Source organism: Mus caroli, unplaced genomic scaffold (assembly GCF_978045245.1).
Source record: "Mus caroli unplaced genomic scaffold, Mus_caroli_1 scaffold_13, whole genome shotgun sequence".
Taxonomy (NCBI): Eukaryota; Metazoa; Chordata; class Mammalia; order Rodentia; family Muridae; genus Mus; species Mus caroli.
This window is the reverse complement of record NW_028227268.1, coordinates 71,484,390-71,507,350: the sequence shown is the minus strand read 5'-3', so window position 1 is coordinate 71,507,350 and position 22,961 is coordinate 71,484,390. Positions and strand designations below refer to the sequence as shown.

Sequence of the window (22,961 nt, the reverse complement as noted above, 5' to 3'; positions counted from 1 at the left end):
AAGTTTATCCTGTCTAATCCTAGCAAGAATTTCTAGAGATCTCCGTGGTCTGCCCCAGCAGTGGCACCGAACTCTACAGCGCCATGCCAGGAAGGCCTTTGTCCTTCCAGAGTGCCAGTAATTTACCCTCACAGGGTGTCACGTTATAAGCACAGAGACGGCAACCTGCTCGGGCGTGCCCCGCCGCAGTTTAGAGTCCCGCTCCACCTGGCGGTCTGGGGACACATTCCTGGGAGGGAAACCTCGGGCGTAGGAGAGAAGGGCCAAGTCCGACCATGGATCAGCGCAGAGTATCCGCCCGTGATGACGTGAACCGCAAGCGATCTCGCTGGCAAGTTCCATGAACGCCCGGGAAGGGAGCTCCTGGGGGCGGGACCAGCACTGAAGCCCCACCCAGAGCTGACGTCGCGGGCGGAGGCGGATAAGCGCGCAGCATCTGGGTACTGGCTGACCGCTCGGCGCCATGGCCGCGGACACGCGCGCCAAGGCCGTCACTCTGGACCTGAGACGTCGGCTGCTCAGGTACCGGGTGTGGGCTCCGAAAGTGCGTATAGCGCCCACCCCGAGTCCCTGACTTCCCCGCCTCCCTCAGCCTACTAGAAGCGGCCGTGAACCACCCCGCGACTCCGGGGCGTCCCCTGTCCCGTGGAGCGAGCTTTGCCCCTGGCAGCCACCTGCATAAGGAGCTGGGCCTGGCCTAGGGGGCAGTCATGTCACGGGCAGGGTTAGAGGAAGTCTGCTCTTGGCCTGTGAGGGGTACCCTTGGCCACGTGGAGAGAAGCTTATGGTTAGAACTTAGGACTGGAGCTAGCCATTACTAACGGGGACAGCAAGGCCACTGGGTTGGCAAGGAATGTTAAGGGTGAGATGCAGCTCCTAACAAGGGGCTTTTCTTCAGGAAGCCATTCCGAAGCCTTTTTCACTGGGACTGGAGGAGCTGATGTGTGTGCAAGCAAAACTGAGAGGGCCACCAAGGCTTAGTTTTGTCTCAGAAACTTTCTGCTCCGTCCTGCTCACAGGAATGGGGAGGCAGGGAAGTTCCACCGTGCCCTGCAAGCTTTTGTCCATTCCAGAATCAGGAAGGAGTGAAGGAGGCTGTAATGAGTGGAGACCAGTCTTCAGACAGGGTTGTCGATCCGTTGCCTGTCCCCACAGCTCTTCCTGCAGACTCTTTTTTCCTGAGGATCCTGTTAAGATTATCCGAGGCCAAGGGCAGTACCTGTATGATGAGCAAGGGCGAGAGTACCTGGACTGTATCAACAACGTGGCTCATGGTCAGTATGATGCCTCTCACTCTTGGTGAGACAGGGGAGGAGGCTGAGGCCATAGATCTGACTGACAGCCTGGGTTGAACAGAACTGAATCGGATACTCGGGGGGACCCACCCCAGTCTTTGTGAAAAGTCTCCACACCGTAGCTGTGCTAAACCAGGCAGGCCTGAGAGGTTCACATGCCAAGGTCCAAGTTGCACGTGGAACTCTCGGCAAGCCAGGCATATATACAGTCCACCCATCCATGACCACAAATGTAGTGTGCTCATCTTGGCCCTGTGCAGAGTGCTGACAGCAGGCCTTCACCTCTATTGACTACTATAGGGGTAATAGGAAACTTTAGTATGAATTCAGCCAACTGGGGCTACCACAGCTGATAGAGGAAAGGGAGGCTTTGTGTTAGAAGGCACATTGCAGGCAGGTAAGGGTTAAAGCCCAGAACTCTCCCAGCACTCAGAGCACAGAGGTAGGGGGATGTCCTGAGTTAACAGCCAGCCTGGTCTGCATAGCAAGTTTCAGGGACAGCTAGGGCTTCACAGAGAGACCCTGTCTCAGAGGAGAAATGACTTAATCCTGAGCCTTCTTGGGAAACTCACTGCCCGGTGTTGTAGATAATTGTGTTAATTATTGCTACCTTGCTTTGACCATGTTGGCACGTGAGCTCTAAGAATGCAGATGCTATGGCTGACCCTCTGACAGTCCCCCTCCAGCTGAGTCTCAAAATACCTCTCTAAAAACATTTGTTTGCTAGATTGCATTTCTGACCCTCTTTTCCTTCTGCTGGACTCTCTTCTGGGCTCCCCCACCCCATCATTAACTCCCCTCTTTCCACTTTGCCTTCGTTAACTTCATCTCCCCTGGGTGGGTTTGCAGATGGAGCTGAGGGGGCATCTGGTGGGGCTGGCTGGGTGACGTCGGCCACCTGATGCAGATGCCCCTCTTGCAGTTGGGCACTGCCACCCTACCGTGGTCCAAGCCGCACATGAACAGAACCTAGTGCTCAACACCAACAGCCGCTACCTGCATGACAACATCGTGGACTACGCCCAGAGGCTGTCGGAGACCCTGCCAGAGCAGCTCTCTGTGTTTTACTTCCTGAATTCTGGGTAAGTGAACAGCAGACAACATGCTGTTGAGAACAAGTTCTGAGAAGAGAATCATCCCTGTGGGTGCAGTGCAGAGAGCCTGGGAGAGTGGAGCCAACTTCATGGCGAGGCTCCTGGGCTTCTGGGTTGTAGATCCTAGAGCTTTCTGTTGGCTCCCATTTCTTCCTTTGTAGAGGACACCACCGCCTCCCCTCTAGGCACATTGGGACTTGTGAAGTAATGGGTTTATTTATTCCTTGTGGATTCAGCCCTCAGGTGGCTCAGCAAGCTTACAGGACACCAAGTAATTCTTCAGAGAAATGTAAGATTACAGAGAACATCAAGTGGTTCTTCAGAGAAATATAAAAATATGGCAGTGTCCTTTTCCAAAGCAAGAATACTAAATAATGAGGCCTAGAAGCAAGCAGCAGGGGACCTGACTTGACTGTGCCTCTGTGTAGATGCTAAGAGCTCCTGGGGAGGTAGCTAGGGGAGATGGAAGGAAGGGTGCTGTCCCTCTGGGGAAAGTATGCTTGTCCAGGTTGGTCACCACCTGGCACAGCCTGGGCAAAGGCCCTTTGGCATGAAGGGGCAAGGAATGTTGTCAAACCAAACAAGAAAGAGCAAAGAGGGAGCAGATCCTGGGAAAGGATCCAGGGCTATAGTCAAATGGAAGGAGCTGTTTTTATCTTCAGGCCACTAGAGGCCAGGCAGTGGTGGCAGACACTTTTAATCCCAGCAGAAGCAGGTGGGTCTCTGTTGAGTTCAAAGTCAGCCTGGTCTACAGAGTGAGTCTCAGGACACATAAAGAGGCCCTGTCTCAGGAGACAAAAGCAATGAAACACTAGAAAGCTCCCGGTTGGTCTTGTTTCTCCCTAGTGCTGATGAGTGTTTGATGTGGATCTTTACCATGTGTCAGTGTTTGCCGCACATGTGTCTATCCATCATGTCCATGTTTGATGCCCAGGGAGGCCAGAAGCTGGTTTCGGATCTCCTGGAAGTGCAGCTACAGGCAGTTGTGGGCTGCAGTGTGGGGACTGAAAACAGGTCCTATAGAAGAAAGAGCAGCCAGTGCTCTTAACAGCTGAGTCATCTCTCCAGCCCACCCCCACCTCCCCTGCCCCATGAAAGGCTTTAATCAGGAAGGTGATATTACAGGATGGGAGGGCAGGTGTTGGGCACGGGCATGGGGAGTGGCAGTGATGACAGAATTGGGAGGAAGGTCATCACGTCTGAGTCTGAAAGAGCATCCAACAAGTAGCATTTGGGTTACAGTAACAATCTCAGGTACCACTGCTACTTGGTCTTCAGTCTCCTGAAGAACTTCAAAGTAGAACTGACCTTTTTCATTTCACAGATAAGAAAGCAAACCAACTTGATAGAAGCCCTTACCTAGTGTGCAAAAGCTTTTCCATCCCTAGTACCACGGTATAAAAAGTGAGAGAGGGGAGAAAGAGGAGAGAAGGCTAGGAGACAGAAGAGCCCAGGCTGGAACCTCTTGTAGAGAAAAGGGACCTGGGCACACACAGGTAAGGCGGTGCCTGCTGCCTTCCTCCAGCAAGTTCCTTCTGTGTGGATTCCAGTGACTTCACAATGTCCTGTGGCCTCTCTGCTCCCTTACCTGTTTCTCATCAGTGTGACAGATGCTTTCTCCTCTTGCTTCCAGGCTCTGGTGTCTGGCCACTCTTCCCCTGCTCTGTGGGGCAGGTCCCACTCTGTTTTCCCCCCTGTGGTCTCATCTGTCTGCTTAGAATAAATGTCATCCATGTGCTGACTTAAAATTCTGTATCACAGCCCAGATGGCTCCACAGTTAACAACAGTGGCTGCTTTTCCAGAGGATCCAGAGTTGATTCCCAGAACCTACGTGGCCACTCACAACTCTAGATCTATAACTATAGTTCCAAAGAATCCAATGGGCACCCTCATAGACACCAGGCACACATACAGGCAAAATACCCACACATATAAAATACATTTTTTAAAAATAATTTTCTTTTAAAGATTTATTTACTATATGTAAGTACACTGTAGCTGTCTTCAGGCACCCCAGAAGAGGGCATCAGATCTCATTATGGATGGTTGTGAGCCACCATGTGGTTGCTGGGACTTGAACTTAGAAGAGCAGTCAGTGTTCTTACCCGCTATGCCATCTCTCCAGCCCCATAAAATACGTTTTTTAATTGAAATAAAGAGGTGGGGAGGCTGCAAAGATGGCTCAGTGGTTAAGAACACTTGGTGTTCTTGCAGAAGACCCAAATTCAGTTGCCAGCACACCCATTATCAGATGGCTCACAATAATCTCCTCTAACTACCTCAGTGCCTTCTTCTGGCCTCCTTTGGCACTGCACAAACAAAACACACACACACACACTTCACATAAAAATAAAAGATTTTTTTAAACCCCAGATGGAGGATCTGATGCCCTCTTCTGGTGTGTCTGAAGACAGCAACAGTGTGTTCATATAAATAAAAATAAATCTTTGCTGGGCAGTGGTGGCACATGCCTTTAATTCCAGGACTTGGGAGGCGGAGGCAGATGATTTCTGAGTTTGAGGCCAGCCTGGTCTACAGAGTGAGTTCCAGGACAGCCAGGGCTACACAGAGAAACCCTGTCTCAAAACACAAATGGGGCAGAAGAGGTGGCTCAGCAGTTAAGAGCACTGACTGCTCTTCCAGAGGTCCTGAATTCAATTCTCAGCAACCACATTGTGGCTCACAACCACTGGTAACGAGATGACAGTGTACTCATATACATTAATAAATCTTTTTTTAAAAAAACAACAGATGCTTCCAGTGTGTTCCACTTAAGGTTCTAAGTAGAACTCTGGCATCTGACAGTCATCTCCAACTTCACATACTCAAAAAACAACCAAGAATTGCTTTCTCCTGGACATGTTGGCACACACCTTTAATCCCAGCACTTGGGAGGCAGAGGCAGGCAGATCTCTGAGACTTCAAAGCCAGCCTGCTCTATATAGTGAGTTCTAGACCTGGTAGGAAAACAGTGAAACCATATCCAAAAAAAATAAAAATAAAATAAATGTTAAAATAAAGAACTGCCTTCTACCAATGCTTATGTGAGCTCTCAGTACTGGTTTACCCTGGTGCCCTACTCTCCCGCACACACATATACACACCATCCACATCCACTCTCTCCTCCTAATCTGCCCCAGGATCTCTCTCTCTCTCAGCTCATCCCCATGACTCTCATCCAGGCAGCCTCCGGGGCCTTCTCACTCCCACCTCATTTCCTTTAGAAACAGCCTCCTAAAACGAGGGCAAAGTCACATACTTTCTGTGCTTCATTTTTTTTTTTTTTTTTTTTTTTGGCTTTGCATGCTGCTGACAAGGAGATAATCCAGGCGCTTCTCAGCCCCTGGAGCATGGCCCTACATGTCTCACCACTTTCTGCCCCAGCTTCCTTGCCCTGGCTTCCTTCCCTCAGCTGCCCAAGCAGACCAAACAGAACAAGACCTGTGTGGTCTGCTCCAGAGTCCTAGAATCTTCCTTGGGACTTTGCAGATCTATCACTGACCCCACTGTAATGACGGCCAGGGTAGCCATAACAAAGTTGCAGACTTGGGGCTTAAAGAATAGAAATGTATTTTCTCAGGCCAGGCATGGTGGTGTTGCTTTAGTCCCAGCACTTGAAAAGCAGAGGCAGTAGGGCTGGAGAGATGGCTCAGCGGTTCAGAGCACTGACTGCTCTTCCAGAGGTCCTGAGTTCAATTCTCAGCAATCACATGGTAGCTCACAACCATCTGTAATGGGATCTGATGCTCTCTTCTAGTGTCTGAAGACAGCAACAGTGTACTCGTATAAATAAAAACTAAGTAATTCTAGAAAGAAAGAAAGAAAGAAAGAAAGAAAGAAAGAAAGAAAGAAAGAAAGAAAGAAAGAAAGAGAGAAAGAAAGAAAGAGAAAAAGAAAAGAAGAGAGAGAGAGAGAGAAAGGCAGAGACAGGGGGATCTCTGTTTGAGGCCAGCCTAGCCACACAGTGAGTTCCAGAACAGCTCAGGGCTATGTAGAAAGATTCTATCTCAAAAAGCAAAGAAAAATAAATATATTTTCCCAAATGCCCGGTATCTCTGGGAATCCAGGCCATTTTTCAATCATATATCAATCACAGTGGGTTGAGACTTGCCCCTGGGTGCTTTCTTTACACTAACCTGCTTAAAGGCCTTCTCTCCCAGCAAAGCCTCATACAGTACATTCTGAGGTTCTGTGAGTTATGGCTTCAACGCAGCAGTTTTAGAACACAGCTTACCCCATCACACACTGTTACCTCCACGGAGCCTCATTTGGGTCTCCTTCACACCCTATGCCCAGTGTTGGCACTTAAAGAAATGAGCACTCTGTTTTCACTGTTTGGCTTTCAAGATGGATATACATCAGGCTCTGGTGGTGGCGCACGCCTTTAATCCCAGCACTTGGGAGGCAGAGGCAGGCGGATTTCTGAGTTCGAGGCCATCTTGGTCTACAGAGTGAATTCCAAGACAACCAGAGCTACACAGAGAAACCCGGACTTGAAAACAAAATGTAGATGCATCAAATGCAAGTTTCTAGAGGGCACCGTCTGCTTCACCCTGCTCCTAATGCACAGAAGCAACTGGATGTTCGCCAAGGGAACAGTCTCCATCCTGGAAGAGTTCCTCCTCCATGGGAAGCACTTGAGTTGTCTGAGCCACGCCCATATTTTCTGTCTCAGGTCAGAAGCCAACGACCTGGCCTTGAGACTAGCTCGACAGTACACGGGACACCAGGATGTGGTGGTATTAGACCAGTAAGTACAACTCACTGCCCTGCTTCTCCAGAACCTGGGCTCCACAGGCTGTTAGGGGTCAGTGAGTCTCTAACATTGGGCCATGAGAAGAGAAGGATGCAGGGACATTAGAAGCCAGTGAGGTATGAGAACCTGACTCCAATGACACTTCCCTGGAGGCCTTGTCTACAGCACACCCTAAGAATGAAAAATCAGCCCGCAGCACTTGGAGATTCAGCTGACTGAGCCAGAGACCAAAAGGCATTAGAAATGAGTTAAGATTTAAGATGTACTATATAACCCTATGCCCCTACTTTACAGAGCAGAAAACTGAACCTAGAGTGGTCAGATGACTAGAACTGTGTGACATGCCAGTAAGTGGCCTTCAGGAAGCCACCCCAAGCCTGAGTCAGAAAGATTGGCTTTCCATGTGTTTTGTATTCAAAAACGGTAGATAATGGTTAGAGCTGAGCCAGGAGTAAATGCCACCATTTACCCAGGCCTATGTCCTTTTCCTCCTTCTCTCTAGTGCTTATCATGGTCACCTGAGCTCCCTGATCGACATCAGTCCCTACAAGTTCCGGAATCTGGGTGGCCAGAAGGAATGGGTCCATGTGGTATGCATACCCACCATCAGCAACAAGTCAGTCTCCATCCCCAAGCCTGGATGACATGGAAGTCTCTCCCTACAGGCTCCTCTCCCAGACACCTACCGGGGCCCTTACAGGGAGGACCACCCCAACCCAGCAGAGGCCTATGCCAACGAGGTGAAGCACGTCATCAGCAGTGCACAGGAGAAGGGCAGGAAGGTAACCACATCTTGGCCTGAGCAACTTAGTGAGACCCTATACAAAATAACTTTTACGTTTTTTAATTATTTCTGTATTTTGTGTATATGGGTGTTTTGCCTACATGTATGTCTGTGCACCATGGAGGCTACAAGAGACTGTTGGATCCCCAGGGACTATAGTTATAGATGGTTGTGAGCTATCATATGGGTGCTGGATATTGAATTCTTTAAAAGAGCAGGCATGCTACCACTGAGCCATCTCTCCAGCCCCAAAAGTTTTTAAACTGTCAAAAGAAAGACTGGAAGCCTGGTGTGGGTAGCACACATCTTTTTTTTTTTTTTTTAAATATTTATTTATTTATTATATGTAAGTACACTGTAGCTGTCTTCAGATGCACCAGAAGAGGGCATCAGATCTCATTACGGGTGGTTGTGAGCCACCATGTGGTTGCTGGGATTTGAACTTCGGACCTTCGGAAGAGCAGTCGGGTGCTCTTACCCACTGAGCCATCTCGCCAGCCCCAGCACACATCTTAAAACCCAGCTCTTGGGAGGCAGAAGCAGATAGACAAGATGAGGAGACCTGAGGACTGGCTGTTTTCTCACTCTTGGACTGCATGGCCGATGTATTTTACTGGGGCAACCTAGAGACAGGGACCATGGGGCTGCCTTTCCAGGGTAGGGTATGGGGATTCTGTGGAGAGACAGATAGTAATGTATGCCCTGGGAGACCAAGGCCTCTGCCTCCCCACAGTAGCAACTGTGTTCTCTAAGACTGAAGCAGTAACCAGAAAATATAGTGTTTGGGAAAGGAGAAGCCAGCAGAACCAGCTGAGGTCCTTAAAGCCCCACAGACAGTTCTAAAGAACCAATTTCCCAAGATGATCATAGTGGAGCATGCCTTTAATCCCAGCACTTGGGAGACAGACATAAGATCTCTGAGTTCAAGGCCAGCCTGGTCTACAGAGTGAGTTCAATATAGCCAGGGCTATACAAAGAAACCCTGTCTCGAAAAACCGAAATACAAGTAAATATAAAAGAAGCAATTTCTCATTCTATCAGCTGTCCAGTGTGCCATGCACTATGCAGAAATCACGAAAGGGTAAAGGGTTTTAGGTTAGACAGATATGACCTCCATGTCTGGATTGAAGCATCCTGAGAGCAATATGAAAAACAGAAAACGGTATCCCATAAGACAGCATCTTCAGTAGCCAGGGACCAGAAGTGGACTGAAAGATGTGACAGCCATGAGACAATGGGTGTCGTCACCAAGCCATGTAAAAGGAAGGTGTAGGTAAGGCTAGAACTACATTTTTGTTCTAGGGAGGGTGAAACTAGTGCTGGTTACCACATGGAGACGGAGGAGAAAAGGGTTAGGGTGGGGGCAGGTTGCATATGTGAATTTAATTGACTTGAGCAAGCCCAAGTAAAGGGGCTAGAGACATTAAGAGGGTGATGTTCACCCTTAGATGTGACACAGCACGCAAAGGAAGGGGCACTGAACTGTCTCATCCACAGATCGCAGCCTTCTTCGCTGAGTCTCTGCCCAGTGTGAGTGGACAGATCATTCCCCCTGCTGGCTACTTCTCCCAGGTGGCAGAGTGAGTAGATGGGCAGGCTCTGCCCAAGGGAGGGCAAACTGTACCTGGGTTTCCTGGGGTCAATTCCAAATTCCAACTACAGTCCAGCCTGCCTGCCAGAAATTTCTGAAACAAAACCCGTAAAGAAACCGTAGGCCCAAGGTGAGGACTCAACCTCCCAGCTCCTTGTCACCTCAGCACAGCCCTGTTGGCCATCTGTCCTCCACAGGCACATCCGCAGAGCCGGAGGGCTCTTTGTGGCAGATGAGATCCAGGTTGGTTTTGGCCGCATAGGCAAGCACTTTTGGGCCTTCCAGCTGGAGGGAGAAGACTTTGTCCCCGACATTGTCACCATGGGCAAGTCCATCGGCAATGGTCACCCTGTTGCCTGCATGGCCACTACCCAAGCTGTGTCAAGGGCATTTGAGGCTACCGGTGTAGAATACTTCAACACGGTGAGTAAAGTTGCAGGACAGGGGCTCTACTACTAAAGCCTTCAGGGCTACCGCTGGACCCAGCATACCATCCTCCAGGAAGCTGCAGTTAGGGCAAGTTTTTTTGTTTGTTTTTTTGTATATGAGAAAGAGACGGGCAGACACTCACTGTGTAGCCCACTACCTCTGCCTCTCAAATGCTACAATTAAAGGTGTATGTTATCTCACCTGGCCCAAGTTAGATGCTACTCTGACTCCCAAGGTTTCCTTCTCAGAGATGTAGAAACTTTTCTGGCGGTCAGCATAGAGGAACTAATGGAGTAGGAGATTCATCTGGACACGAGCAGGAAAGGAGCTGGGTAGCCACCATGACTTCCCATAAAAAGCCAATTGAATTCCCCCCACCCCCGAAACAGGGTTTCTCTGTGTAGCTCTGGCTGTCCTGGAACTCGCTCTGTAGAACAGGCTGGCCTTGAACTCAGAAATCCACCTGCCTCTGCTTCCCAAGTGCTGGGATTAAAGGCGTGCGCCACCAACGCCTGGCTGCCAATTGAATTTTTGAGGAAGTAAGCTCTTGGCAAGATGTCTGACAGGCAATGAGTCACTGAGCAAGGGAAGCGGGGACTGGTCTGGTTCTTTCAGCAGACTTCACTCTGCCTAAGTGACTGTCTCTGCCATTGGTGGCCTTGATGTCAGGGAAACAATTCCTAGACTCAGTTGTGATACTAGCTTAGTGGACATGGTGTGTCATGGTGCACTATGAGCAGAAGAGACATCCCAGGCAGGAAGTGGACACAGGGTTTAGGGACAAGTAGAGGGAACAGAGAAGTCAGGAGCAAAGTCTGTAGGCAAGCAACAGTCTGTTAGCCAGCTACAGAGGCTTGTTACCTGGAAGGCAGAAGGCCCAATGGGCCCTGACCCTGACCCTAAGTGCATAAGCTGAATTCAGTCCTTGTCTTTGTATAGCCTTCCTCTAGTTAGCTGGGTACTTGGTTATCTCTGTTAAGGTTTTTACATTTATTTGTATGAGTGTGTATGTGGTTACTCATGTATAGAGATCAGGGGTCATTGGTTCCTTCTGGGGATCTAACCAGGTTTGGCAACAGGCACTTTAACCAGATGAGCTACCTAGCCATTTGTCCCCTAGCAGGTAACTCTGAACCCATTTGAACCCATGTTGTCTGTTCTAGTTGCTTTTTGGCTTTACTTGAACTCTCATAATGCATGCTAACTCTAGAGATTCTGTGGATTCGTTTTCACCTGACATTATACTGTTTGTTACTCTCATTTTCCCCGCTTTATAAGTAACATCCACACTTGACTCACTCATATAGATGTGCCTTGAGGCTGTCCTTTTCGTCTTGTGAGCATCACTACTGTAAGAATTCTTAACAGCCTGTTCTCCATGTGCAGAAAGATCAGTTACAAACTAACCCAGAGGTGGAACTGCTAGGCCAGAGGATGTGTCTATACTCAGTTTTAGAAGATAATGACATTTTCCCCAAGTAGTTTACAGGTCAAAACAAATCGCCAGTAGTGTATTGTTTGGGGTTTGTTGTTTTGTGATAGACTCTTACTATGAAGATCCACCTGACTTGATGGCAATCTTCCTGTCCCAGCTGAGCACATGGATACAGGAATCCTTCATGCTCAACTCATCAACACTAAGTTTTTGTCAGTCAAGGGAAATAGAAAACAGTGATCCATGTTTGATATGCTGTTCCCCAAATTCAGATTTGTGAAGCATCCCTTGATTTATAGTTTTAATAGATTTTATGTACTTTGTTGTGTACCTGAAAGACAGTAACTTGCAGGAATCAGTTTTCCCCTTCCATCAATGTGGGTTTCACAGATGAAATTCTGGACTTCAGGCCTTTTTCCAGTCCTCTTCCAGTTTACTATCCTCTTCTGTGAAATAATGTTGTGTCTTTTTTCCATTCTTTAGTTGCTAGTGCTTGTGGGAATTTCTGTGTATATGCATGTCTGTTTGTCTGTCTGTTTCTGTGTAGAAGAGGGAGATACCCATTTGAGCACAAGTCTCGGAGAGAGGTTAGTGTCTTGCCAATAGTGTGTGCTGTGCATGTTTAGCCAGCTGGCAGCAGTCTTCACTTCCTTACATAAACATTAACTGTCAATCATCTTTTTGTTTTTGAGACCGATTTGTTAGAACTTAGTATGTAGACCAGGTAGCTTCAAACTCAGATCTTCCTGCTTCTGCCTCCCAAATTCTGGGATTAAAAGCATATACTACCATGCTACTCGATACATTTGGCTTTTTACTTTAATTCCAGGGATCAAACTCGTGTCACTGGGCTTGCATGGCTCTTACAGAGCTCCCTGGCCATCAGTTTTATATGAAGCCAGGTATGGTGGTGCATACCTTTAAATCCAGGACTCAGGAGGCAGAGGTAGATGGTCTGCACGAGTTCTAGTGAAGTCCTACCTCAAAATAAATAAAGTAAAAAATACATTTTAGATGATCCAATTTGTCAAATTGGGGGGGGGGGGTAATTGTTGCTTATAAAAAAAATCCTATGTAAAAGTAGCTATCTTACTAACCTGACTGTGAGGCACTTCCAATACAGTTGAATAACTTCAGGGCACTGAACATCCTGTCCAATGCATGGAAATGTTTATATTTATCTGTCTGCAATGATGTTTGTGGGCTCAAATTGTAGCTCAGTAGTACAGCACATGTTTAGCAAGTACAAAGCCCTTGGTTTGTTTGATTTCAGAATCACAAGAGACATCTTAATACATCAGGGCAGTGCTAAAGCCCAATACTCTGCCACTAGGCTACATCCCTTAGGTTGTTATCTTGTTCTCCTTCCTAACAAGTCACACACACACAAAAGACAAAATCAAACCCAAAGGACAAGAGGTTCAGTCCATAAACTGAACTCTGCAAACAGGAAGACCAAGAACCCATATAAAAAAAAAAGCCAAGCTTTATGGCACAGGCCTGTAATCTCACAAGGTAGGTAGTGACTGGGTTCCTGGGCTTGCCAGCCAGCCAGCATAGTCCCCAGGTCCTAGTGAGAGGTTGTCCCCAAATCCAAGATGGGAAGTCTCCTGTTAACATCCACATCCAAGGTTAGGTTGGCATTTCATTTCTGCACCCATATGGAATATATGCACACACACTAACATTTTGAAACAGGGTCTCACTAAAAACTGTTTGGCCTGGACCTATGTGGACCAGCCACCTGCCTCTGCCTCTTAAATGTTGCCGACATTAACTGCTTGCCCCTCACTAGGTCCTACTTCTTTCCCCTTCTTAAGACAAGGTTTCTCTGTGTGGCTGTCATTCAGGAATTAAATCTGCAGACCAGGCTGGTCTCAAAATCAGAGATCCAAAAGCCTTTCCTTTCTGAGTGCAGGTATTGGAAGGCATGTGCCAACACTGCCCGGTAGGCAGAAACTTAACTGAGTCAAATCCCCAAGCCATTGTCCATTGGCTTGTTTAGCTTCTCAAAAGATTTGGGAGGGAAGAGGGGGGTTTACCCATGTACCACTGACATGTCTGGTGTCTAGAGGCAAGGAGACAGGGCTAGACCAGTTCTCTCTAGGTATCTTGCTACCTGGCCAAGTTGAAGACCCAAGAAGACAAGCAGAGTTCATAAAGACAACCCCATCCAAGAGACCAGTTTAAGAAAGTATGAAGGCTTTGCGGGTCCGTGGCCTTCCCAATTGTCTTTTTATGATAACCCCACGGGATCACAGTCCACTGGCAGAACATCTGACATTGTTATCCCCTGCCTCAGTTTGGTGGCAACCCCGTATCCTGTGCTGTGGGGCTAGCAGTCCTAGATGTCTTGAAAACAGAACAGCTCCAGGCTCACGCCACTAATGTGGGCAGTTTCCTTCTGGAGCACCTCAGCCAGCAGAAAGCCAAGCACCCTATCATTGGAGATGTCAGGTAAAGCTCTGGGGATATACACACTAACCAAAACACCTGCTACAACACTGTCCCACCTTCCTACCACGGGGGAAAAATATGTCTACATCCATTCTCCAGAAGGAACTAGGATTCTGAAGATTTCCAGTCCACACCAAGACCACCCCCTCCAGGGTAAATTGGGGTGGCTAAGGTCAGGGCAGAATAAGGCAAGGACCATTGCTACCAGATATTACCTCCTTTAGGGGCACTGGACTCTTCATCGGTGTGGATCTCATCAAAGATGAGACCCTGAGGACACCAGCAACCGAAGAGGCAGAATATTTAGTCTCCAGGTACTTTCTCCCAAAATTAAGTTTGAAATTAAGTTGCTTTCCCAAAATGGGAAGCACTAAGAGTTCCTATATAGAGTAATGAGCCTCCAGCCAACTTCAAACACCCACTACCTTCTAATGAACCTACTTCAACCATAAACCTCCTGGAGTTTGAACATTCACATTGTAAAATTTGTTCATTTACCTACTCAATAGTAACTGACATTAGCCAGCTTATCCTCTCAAATGAGGATCAGAGATTAGTTTAGAAGTCAGGGCCAGGGCGTACTAATTGCAGTCTAAGGGCTGGGTTTGACCTTTCTAGGACAAAAACTGGGGATTCAAAAATATAATTCTTTCATACCCCTGGGTCACCAGTACCTGGACTACATAGTGATAATATAGTGCTGGGTAGGTATGGTGATGTGGTGGCCTGGACTACAATCAGAGAAATTGAAGACTGGGCAATTTGGTAAAATCCTGTGAAACTTAAACTGTCATGGACGCTGGGTGGTGGCAGTAGCACATGTCTTTAATTTCAGGCAGAGGCAAGTCTCAGAGTTCAAGGCCAGATCTACAGAGCAAGTTCCACATAGACAGTGAGTGGTAGGCTCAACAAATTAAGTGTACCTTAGGTGAGGACAAGTTAATTGGCCAGAGGTAAAATAAGGTGAGTGCCTGTTCAAGGTTAGCTTCAGATAGTAAGAGGACAAGGCCTGTCTGTGAAGTACCTTGTTCTTGCAGGCTAAAGGAAAACTACATTTTACTGAGCACTGATGGCCCTGGAAGGAACATTCTGAAGTTCAAGCCTCCAATGTGCTTCAGCGTTGACAATGCACAACATGTGGTAGCAAAGCTGGATGACATTCTAACAGGTAAACTTGATAGATTCCCATCTAGCATAGATCAGCCCTTGTGTAAGTAACTAGAGCCTCCCAGCATGAGCCGGGGATCCTATAACAAGCCAAGTATCCATTAGATCAGAAAGGATGGCCTTTGTAACCAGTAGCTATTTGCACTGACTCGACATGGGCATCACCACCTATGATCCCAAAATTTGGTAGGTAGAATGGGGGGGAATCACATGTTCAAGATAATCCTGGGCTACCTACGCCTTATCTTTTTTAAAATGCAAGATGCCTTCGTTATCAGCCCAGCAGCGATGGCACACATCCTCAATCCCAGCCTGGTCTATAAAGTTCCAAGACAGCCAAGGACCATCAAACAAAGAAACCCTGTCTCAAAAAACCAAAAGAAACTGTTAATGACAGGAGCTTCATTTTATCTTCAAGATATGGGCACCCTCACATGTGAGTGGCTAAAATGGCTGGCTGGCTATAGTCAAATCCTCCCCATAACCTTTAAATCACTCAAGGTCAAGAACAGCCCAAGGTCTCCCTCAATTTATTTAAGAAAACTACTGAACTAGAAATGACTATACACCAAAGTGGTTGTTATACAAAGCTCAGATCCAAACAAAAAACAAGCTACCAAGGATCCCTTCCTATTCCTGCTTGTTAGTCAACCCCTACTGCATTTTAAAATTGATACATTTCTTAAGAGGGCTCTATGTGTACACAACATTGAGTGGTGGCTTGCTATAAACAACTGCTTTTGGGCTTACAAATGGGACCATCTGTGTTAAGGAAATGATGAGACATAAGCCAATCTCTAAACTATCCCAAGCATCTTAGAAACTGAGGGTAGGCCAGGCATGGTGGCGCACGCCTTTAATCCCAGCACTTGGGAGGCAGAGGCAGGCATTACAATACATTACAATAATGTTTCTGAATTCGAGGCCAGCCTGGTCTACAGAGTGAGTTCGAGGACAGCTAGGGCTACAGAGAAACCCTGGGGGGGGGGGGCGCAGGGGAGAGGAACTGAGGGTAGCAAACAATGGAGAACCAAGTAGGGCAGATCTGTGATCATTTTTCCAGACATGGAAGAAAAAGTAAGAAGTTGTGAAACACTGAGGATCAAGCACCCCCCAGGTAAGCCAGATTTGGCCCCACCTCCACCAGCAGATCCCCAACATTTCAACTTGTACTTGTTAGACTGAAACTAAGAACGTGGACTATATATAATACGTGGCAAGATGGTCTCTGCTATGGAGACAATGGGCACAAAAGGGCAGCTGAAAAGATCAGATGGGAAAACTAATAAAGGACCTCTGCTATGCTACAGGAGACCTGGCATCTCCAACACTGGGCAAGGTCTCACAGAGCATCCCACATTCACCCAGGCTTGGGGGTTTTGTTTTTCATTTTTATTTCAAAAGCTTGGATAGCTTCAATATCCAGGTCGTGGCAAAATCAGGACACGTGTAAAATACCTTACAATACATTAGATTCCCAAAAGGTACCAAAAAGTACAGTAAAATTAACACTTCCATTACTGGAAATGTATGACACAAATAATATAAAATTAAAAGGTGAAAAAGGTGACACTGGTTTCCTAAGATACAGTTTTACTCTTTACAACCAGGGTCCACAGGTCCAGGCTGCAGAGCGGCAGCAGGAAACAGACCCTCCCGATCTAGAACAGGGTAACCTGGTAATAAAATCAGCCCCCTAGTGCCGCTCTGGCCTCTGAGACGCCACACGCTGCCTACAACAACTAGAGCTCTGGAATAGTAAACAGGAGAGTGATTTCTGGGGGAAATTTTAAATAAGATGCACATGGGACAGGCCATAAAAGTTTGCCAAGTTAAATTTGGTACATAATTGTGTTCACTCCGCGTCCAAACAAAGCGTGTGCGGTCGTCACTCGGCCGCTCCTGCTGCCTCTCAGTATGGCTTGTAGTTATTCTGATGACCGCCACGTCGCTGGCTCTTTCCGTAATTTGTACTACCCTGACCTAGGAATAAGAACAACGTTGTGGCTACTACTTTAACATTTACCCAGTGCCAGGCGCTTGCCACACATCCTCAGAATTTAACACTACACAGCAACACCAGCTTCTTACACCTTACTGAGAAGGCTAAGCTAGAGCTTCATTCAGTAGCTCCAGTGCCTGTGCCAGGCCTGTCTGACTCCAAAGCCCCTGCTGCCAGTGGCCCCTGCACTACCTAACCTGCCTCCCCTAGGAGGAAGTAGATAGGGCCTCCCTCTCCTACTTACTGTAGTCGTAGCCGGGGCCGTAGCCGTAATAGCCATAGGGCGAGTAGTCGTAGCCGCCATAGCCCGGCCCGTAGCCCTGCTGGTAGCCGTAGCCCTGGTTCCAGTAGTTGCCGTAGCCCTGATTCCAACTCTGACTCTGACCTGTGGGGGGGAGCAGGGCACAGGGGCCCATGGACCATTTAGCACACGCAGGAGCTAGGATGGAGGAAATCCTGCCCTTTGGGTGGCGGGGTTATTACTATGGCAACTCAAAAGCCAAGAGGCTACTGTTCTGGTACAGAGGGCCCTAGGCCCAGCCTTATAATCCAGAAGGGCCAAGATGCCAGTTAACTTCACTTGTCAATACAAAAAGCTTACACTCACTCAAATCACCCTGATCACCTCCACCCTCTGATCACTTCCACCCTCCCTTGGCAGCTTTGCCTTGAAAAAGATGCAGTTCAGGCTTTGGAGTTAGAGGGGCCTGGGATGGAGGGAGCTGAGCTAAGCGCCTGGCACAGCTTTGCCTTTCTGCCCACAGCTATGTGTGTACCAAGACTCAGGACAGCCACAAAGCTAAGCATAACCCAGTGTCACCACCATTCTCTCCCAGTGCAATGCAAATATCCCATTGGCCTGGGGCCCCCAAGCTGCACAAATGAGAAAGGCTCCTTCATTTCATGAAGCCATGAGCCATAGCAGCACAAGCATACAGCCTCCACCCAAGGAAACCATTCCAACCCCACTTCACACCCAGCCACCCACCCACCCTTCACAGAGCACCAAAGGCAATCCCCAAGACAGGCACAGAAAGCTCTCTGCAGGCAGGCAAAGTCTTCATCCAGCTCCCACTTACCTCCACCACTGCCTCGGTTCCCTCGATTGCGATTTCCTCTGCCCCCAGAGCCATACTGCTGTTGCTGATACACCTCTTTGGGCTGGGCAACCTTGATTTCACACTAAAAGCCAAGAGGACACTGGGTCAAGTCCTGTGGAACAAGCTCAGGACTGGAAGGGTGGGCAGGAGGCCACTAAGGTGTTTACTCTTCTTTTCACAGAAGATACTAATCCTACTCAAATACTCTTAACAGGACAGCAAGATGACACCCACCTTACAGATAAAACAAGTGTGTGAGGCTTCACTGGAAGACATACTACCTGCTACTCTCTTAAGCATTGGTCAACTACTGATAGGCTTTATTTCTAAATCAAAACAAGACCCAGTCAGACTTTTATGCCTGAAAACTTTTGAGGAGGGTGTACATGCTTCAAAAGAATATGTTTTAAAGGCAGTCCTGACATACTCCCATTAAAAAAAAAAAAAAAAAAGGTAAAAAATGAGCTGGCCATGGCACATGCCTTTAGTCTCATCTCACTGGGAGGTAGAAACAGGCAGAACTCTTCAAGTTTGAGATCAGCCTGGTTTTGTATAGGGCAGCCAGGGCAGCAGTACGATGATCTCTCAAAAGGGGGTGGAAAGATAAACTTTATCTCCCTATCAAGCTATGACTTCTATTTCATCTGAATTAAAGATGCTGAATAATTTGAGTATTTACTTCTAAGACCCATCAGCAGTTTTCACTACCATAGAGGCTCAAAGCTCTTCCTACTACTTCACATTAGGGCACACACACACACACACACACACACAAAAGTCACTGCTCACTAGAGTAACTAAAATTGCCTGCTTTATTTAATCCAACCCAAGCTTTTTAAAACTCGCAAAGACAATGACAAAGAATCTATCTGGAACCCCAGCCGAGCTCAGTGGGCTGACAGTTCTCTAGTAAGCTCCACTCAGCCACAGCCAGCCACACCTTCAATTCTAATCAACTTCAAGTCTATTATCCCACTAACGTACCACGCCACTAAACAAGACACCTGACACGCCTCTAATCCCAGCACTCCAGAGGCAGAAGCAGGCGATTTCTGAGGCCAGCCTGGTCTACAAAGTAAGTTCCAGGACAGCCAGGATTATACAGAGAAACCCGGTCTCGAAGAAAAAAAAAAACCCATGACTCCATTTGCAGGATCCCAGGAAGCTTTTAGGTCTTTGCCTAAAATAGGGTTGACTACAGCAGCAAAGCTTCCTCTGAATCAAGAAAAACTATCAGGATGGAAACCTATTCTAAGTTCCAGAAAACTGACCACTGCACTCGGGAGGCAGAGGCAGGCGGATTTCTGAGTTTGAAGCCAGCCTGGTCTACAAAGTGAGTTCCAGGACAGCCAGGGCTACACAGAGAAACAAAAAAAGACCACTGCAAGTCTCATAACCTCTAACACTGAAGCATCTAGTCAACAACAGCTCTATTCACAGAAACCAGGCTTTCTCTTTGCCTCCTATATACCTGCTGTTTTCATTTTTATTAATGGTCCTTGTAAGTACAGTATATGGTGCCTACAGAAGCCACCGAAGAGCATCAGATCCGTTGAAAAATGTGTGGTTATAGGTTATAATAGGTGGTTGTGAGCCTCTGTGGGTGTTAGAGAAGGACCAGGGTCCTCCTGAAGAGCCAGCTGTTTCCAGTCCAGCATTTAAGGGCCAGACCATCTATTTTAATCAGCATTGTGTGCTGTAGAGAAACAGAAGGTCTTACTGACCTAGAAGGATCTCACAGGTAGTCTAATGTAATCTATGCCTCCAAGAGCCAAAAGCAGGTGACAGTTTTGACACCTTACCTTGCTTCCACTGACAGTATGAAATTTCTTCTCCAGAACTTTCTTCACAGGATCTTCCTCTTTAAATGTAATAAAAACAAAACCCCGTCTTTTGTTCAACTTGGGGTCTATTGGAAGCTCAATGGCCTCAATCTGTAAACACACAAAAGCCCAGGTTTAAACTGATCCCCAAACAGAACACTGAAAGGTCAGAACTTCACCCCACTAATACAGCATCCAGGCAAGGCCAACAAAGACCAAGAAGAAACACGCCGCCCTCACCTCCCCAAACTGGCCGAAGTATTCTCTGATCTTTTCCTCCGTGGCTTCAGGGTTTAGACCTCCCACAAAGATTTTCTTCACAGGGTCCTTCTTCATAGCCATAGCCTTTTTAGGGTCAATGACACGACCATCCAGCCTGTGCTCCTTCTGATCTAAGACCTGTGTGAAACAGAAATGTGTCAGGGTCTAAACACAATACATACCAAATGGGCTCAATTCTCTCTGGAGCTAAGCCAGTGGGAGTTCCCAGCCCTATGTTCTTCCAAACCTCCCATACAGATAGATGATCATTTGAACACCTATATCCCAGTCCTAGACAGTAGTCCCAACTTAAGACACAAAGCAGCAATGACAAAGAGCACATCTAGTGCTGAAATCCTCTCTACTCTATAAATGCATGCACCTTCACTTTCTCTGAGATTTAGGATTTGGGATGCCATCCCCGTGAACTTGGATTTAAATAACAACAACAAAAAGCAAAAACCACACCTATCCTCATAGCAATCTCAGACTTTAATCCCTACAGTGAAACATTAAACACCAAGCCCATGAATCGGCACAATAGAGGTAATAAGGGAAGGCTGAAGGCAGCTCTCTAGTTCCTGCCTACCCTCCTGGTGGCTTCTCAACAAGCTTTTTATAGTATGAATTGTATCCCCCAGAATCACTCAATCTGTACTATCCCTGAAAACAGGACTCTAAGCTCACTCATGGCAATCACCTCAACACTGCAATGCCCGAGTTCCTTAGGACTCAGAATCCTAGTAGATTGCTGCCAAATACCCAGCTTACCTTTTCCACACTGGAAGAATCTTTGAAGAGAATAAACCCAAACCCTCTTGATCGTCCAGTGTTGGGATCCATTTTTATTGTACAGTCAACAACCTCTCCAAACTTAGTAAAATAATCCTTTAAATCTTTTTTGCTGGTATCCCAGCTCAGACCACCAACGAACATTTTTCTGCAAGAGAGAGACAAGACCACAAACCTTAAAAGCTGTAAAGAATTTGACACTTTTCCTGCCTGGGGAAGGGTTTATGGACCAGCCTGAGATGGTGCCCCCTTTCAACTTAACCCTTGCGTCGCTCTGCAATCTCGACTCAACTGGAACTCACAGCTGAACGAGACTGTTCAGCCACACACTGTACATACCGGACAAGAATGTGACCCATGACCCCTCACGAGTTTAAAATCAGCGAGCCCTGCACTCATGAATCTACTTGAGCTCCAGGCCTCCCAAGTACCTGCCCCAAGGAACTCTGGGTTTCCCGGTGCCAAGACCGCCCCAGGGTTCAGGCTGGAACTCCGCCCCTCGACTCGCGGCAGGCGAGGCCCGGCCCGCTGCGCGCCAACTCCGCCTACGCAGCAGAGACGCAGCCCTCGCGGCCCGATTCGCGATCCGCCGCTTTTCCTCTTCCGGGGCCGCCCGCCCGAGGCCTGATGTAGCCCAAGCACCGCGCGAGCGGCCCAGATCGGCCTCACAGTCGACCCCGCAAACTCCTGCAAACTCCGAGGCGCGTAACCGCGCCCGGGTCCGGCGGCAAGCGCGCCAGGCAGGCACTGCTCCGCGGGCCGCCCGCCCCTCCCCCCGCCGCGTGGCGCCAACAAAAGACGGCCCCAGAACAAAGGCGGCGGCCCGCGGCCGCACCTACCCCGCGTCCTCCTCGTTCTTGCTGGCGTTGATCTGGTCGCCCTCGGCGCCGTTCTGGTTCCCGCTCGGGGCGGTCGTGGTCCCGCCCCCAGACCCGGCCGAGGCCGCGGGGGCCGCGGCCGCGGCGCTGGGCTCGACCGGGGCCTCGACTTCGGGGGCGGCCTCGTGTCCGTTCTCGGTGGCGCCCGTCGTCTCCATGGGCTGCTCCTCAGCCGCGTCCGACATGGTCGGCCAGGCCGCAGCGGCTACTGCAACGAGCGGCGACAGCGCGTCAGGCCCCGCGGCGCTCCCCGAGCTCCCGCCCACCGCCCGCGGCCCGGCCGCTCACCTCGCCGCCGATGACGCCGCGAGGCCCTACTCGCCGCAGAAGGCGACGCGGGCTTGGCCGCGGTCACGCTCGCACCCCCGAGGGCTCGTCCGCGACCACTGACTCTATCGCTCCGCTCGGCCGCCGGAGTACACTGTCGATAAAGAAGACCTTAACTCCGTCCCGCGCGGTGCCACCGCCTGACAATGCCAACTCGTGGAGCTCTTTATAATGCCGAAGCCGGGCACCACCTCGTAACAACGGATACTCTCACTGGGTAAAGCGAACCGCCACTCACCATTGTCCTGGCATTTTATTGGCTGCTTCTGCGCGCGCGCTCTAGATCCGGGCGGGCTTTGTCCTCATTTTAGAACGCGCGCGAGTCGGAGAACTGTCTACGGTTCCGGTCACCGGGCTAGCAGGTCCAATGTCCCCAGCTGCCCGGGGTACACGGCAGTCTGTCAACCTATCCCTACATCCTATTCTACACTAGCAACCCCGGCCTCCCAAAAGCGGAGAATGAGCCGGAGGAAGTCCCCTAAGTCCAAGGTCGACCGAAGGAAGGAGCCTAATCTTGGAGTGCTCTAATCTACGGAGTGCTGCGGTCATCCGAGGCCTTCAGCACGGCCTGCTCCTAAACCTCGCGGCATCCTGAGATGCCTGGGCTCCTGCCCTCTTAAGTGAGCTAGCTGGGGCCATCCATGGAGGCCTGGCGCCGTGAACGTTGGACCGTAGTATTTCCAGTCTCTGCTTGACACCCATAGATACTTAATATCGCATTAGTGTTTAGTTTTGCCTTTAATTTTTATTTCTTTCCTTTGGCTCCGGT

At 48.7% G+C, this 22,961-nt stretch overlaps 2 protein-coding genes across 3 annotated transcripts; one reads left to right on the top strand and one right to left on the bottom strand.

Annotated features, from left to right (window-relative positions):
- The first annotated feature begins 391 nt into the window (after window positions 1-391).
- On the top strand, window positions 392-16,846 carry Phykpl (5-phosphohydroxy-L-lysine phospho-lyase). Its single transcript, XM_021177356.3, is given in 14 exon segments — window positions 392-522; window positions 1,156-1,274; window positions 2,218-2,377; window positions 7,066-7,140; window positions 7,649-7,736; window positions 7,812-7,928; window positions 9,428-9,510; window positions 9,719-9,944; window positions 13,688-13,842; window positions 14,067-14,156; window positions 14,880-15,010; window positions 16,073-16,126; window positions 16,620-16,666; window positions 16,668-16,846. Coding segments are annotated over 14 exon segments (1,446 nt in total). The 5' UTR covers window positions 392-463; the 3' UTR covers window positions 16,710-16,846.
- Hnrnpab (heterogeneous nuclear ribonucleoprotein A/B) lies at window positions 16,387-22,377 on the bottom strand. Of its 2 annotated transcripts, XM_021177359.3 has the most exons (8): window positions 22,154-22,377; window positions 21,827-22,073; window positions 20,967-21,135; window positions 20,175-20,333; window positions 19,914-20,045; window positions 18,091-18,193; window positions 17,256-17,396; window positions 16,387-16,992 (listed from the first exon to the last, which is right to left on the bottom strand). In XM_021177359.3, exons 2-8 carry the CDS (start codon window positions 22,048-22,050, stop codon window positions 16,922-16,924), a joined length of 999 nt encoding a protein of 332 aa, XP_021033018.1. In that variant the 5' UTR covers window positions 22,051-22,073; window positions 22,154-22,377; the 3' UTR covers window positions 16,387-16,921. The 2 variants fall into 2 exon arrangements, with proteins under 2 accessions (XP_021033018.1, XP_021033020.1); XM_021177361.3 differs by lacking the exon at window positions 17,256-17,396 and having other exon boundaries at window positions 22,154-22,375.
- Window positions 22,378-22,961: the final 584 nt, after the last annotated feature.

Bases quoted from the DNA above. Each gene is read 5' to 3' on its own strand.
- Hnrnpab (XM_021177359.3), bottom strand. From the start codon at position 22,050: ATGTCGGACGCGGCTGAGGAGCAGCCCATGGAGACGACGGGCGCCACC. The intron at 21,136-21,826 runs GTAGGTGCGGCC...TCTCTCTTGCAG, and splicing joins AAGAACGAGGAGGACGCGGG to AAAAATGTTCGTTGGTGGTC. The intron at 16,993-17,255 runs GTAAGTAGGAGA...TCTTATTCCTAG, and splicing joins CGGCCCCGGCTACGACTACA to GTCAGGGTAGTACAAATTAC.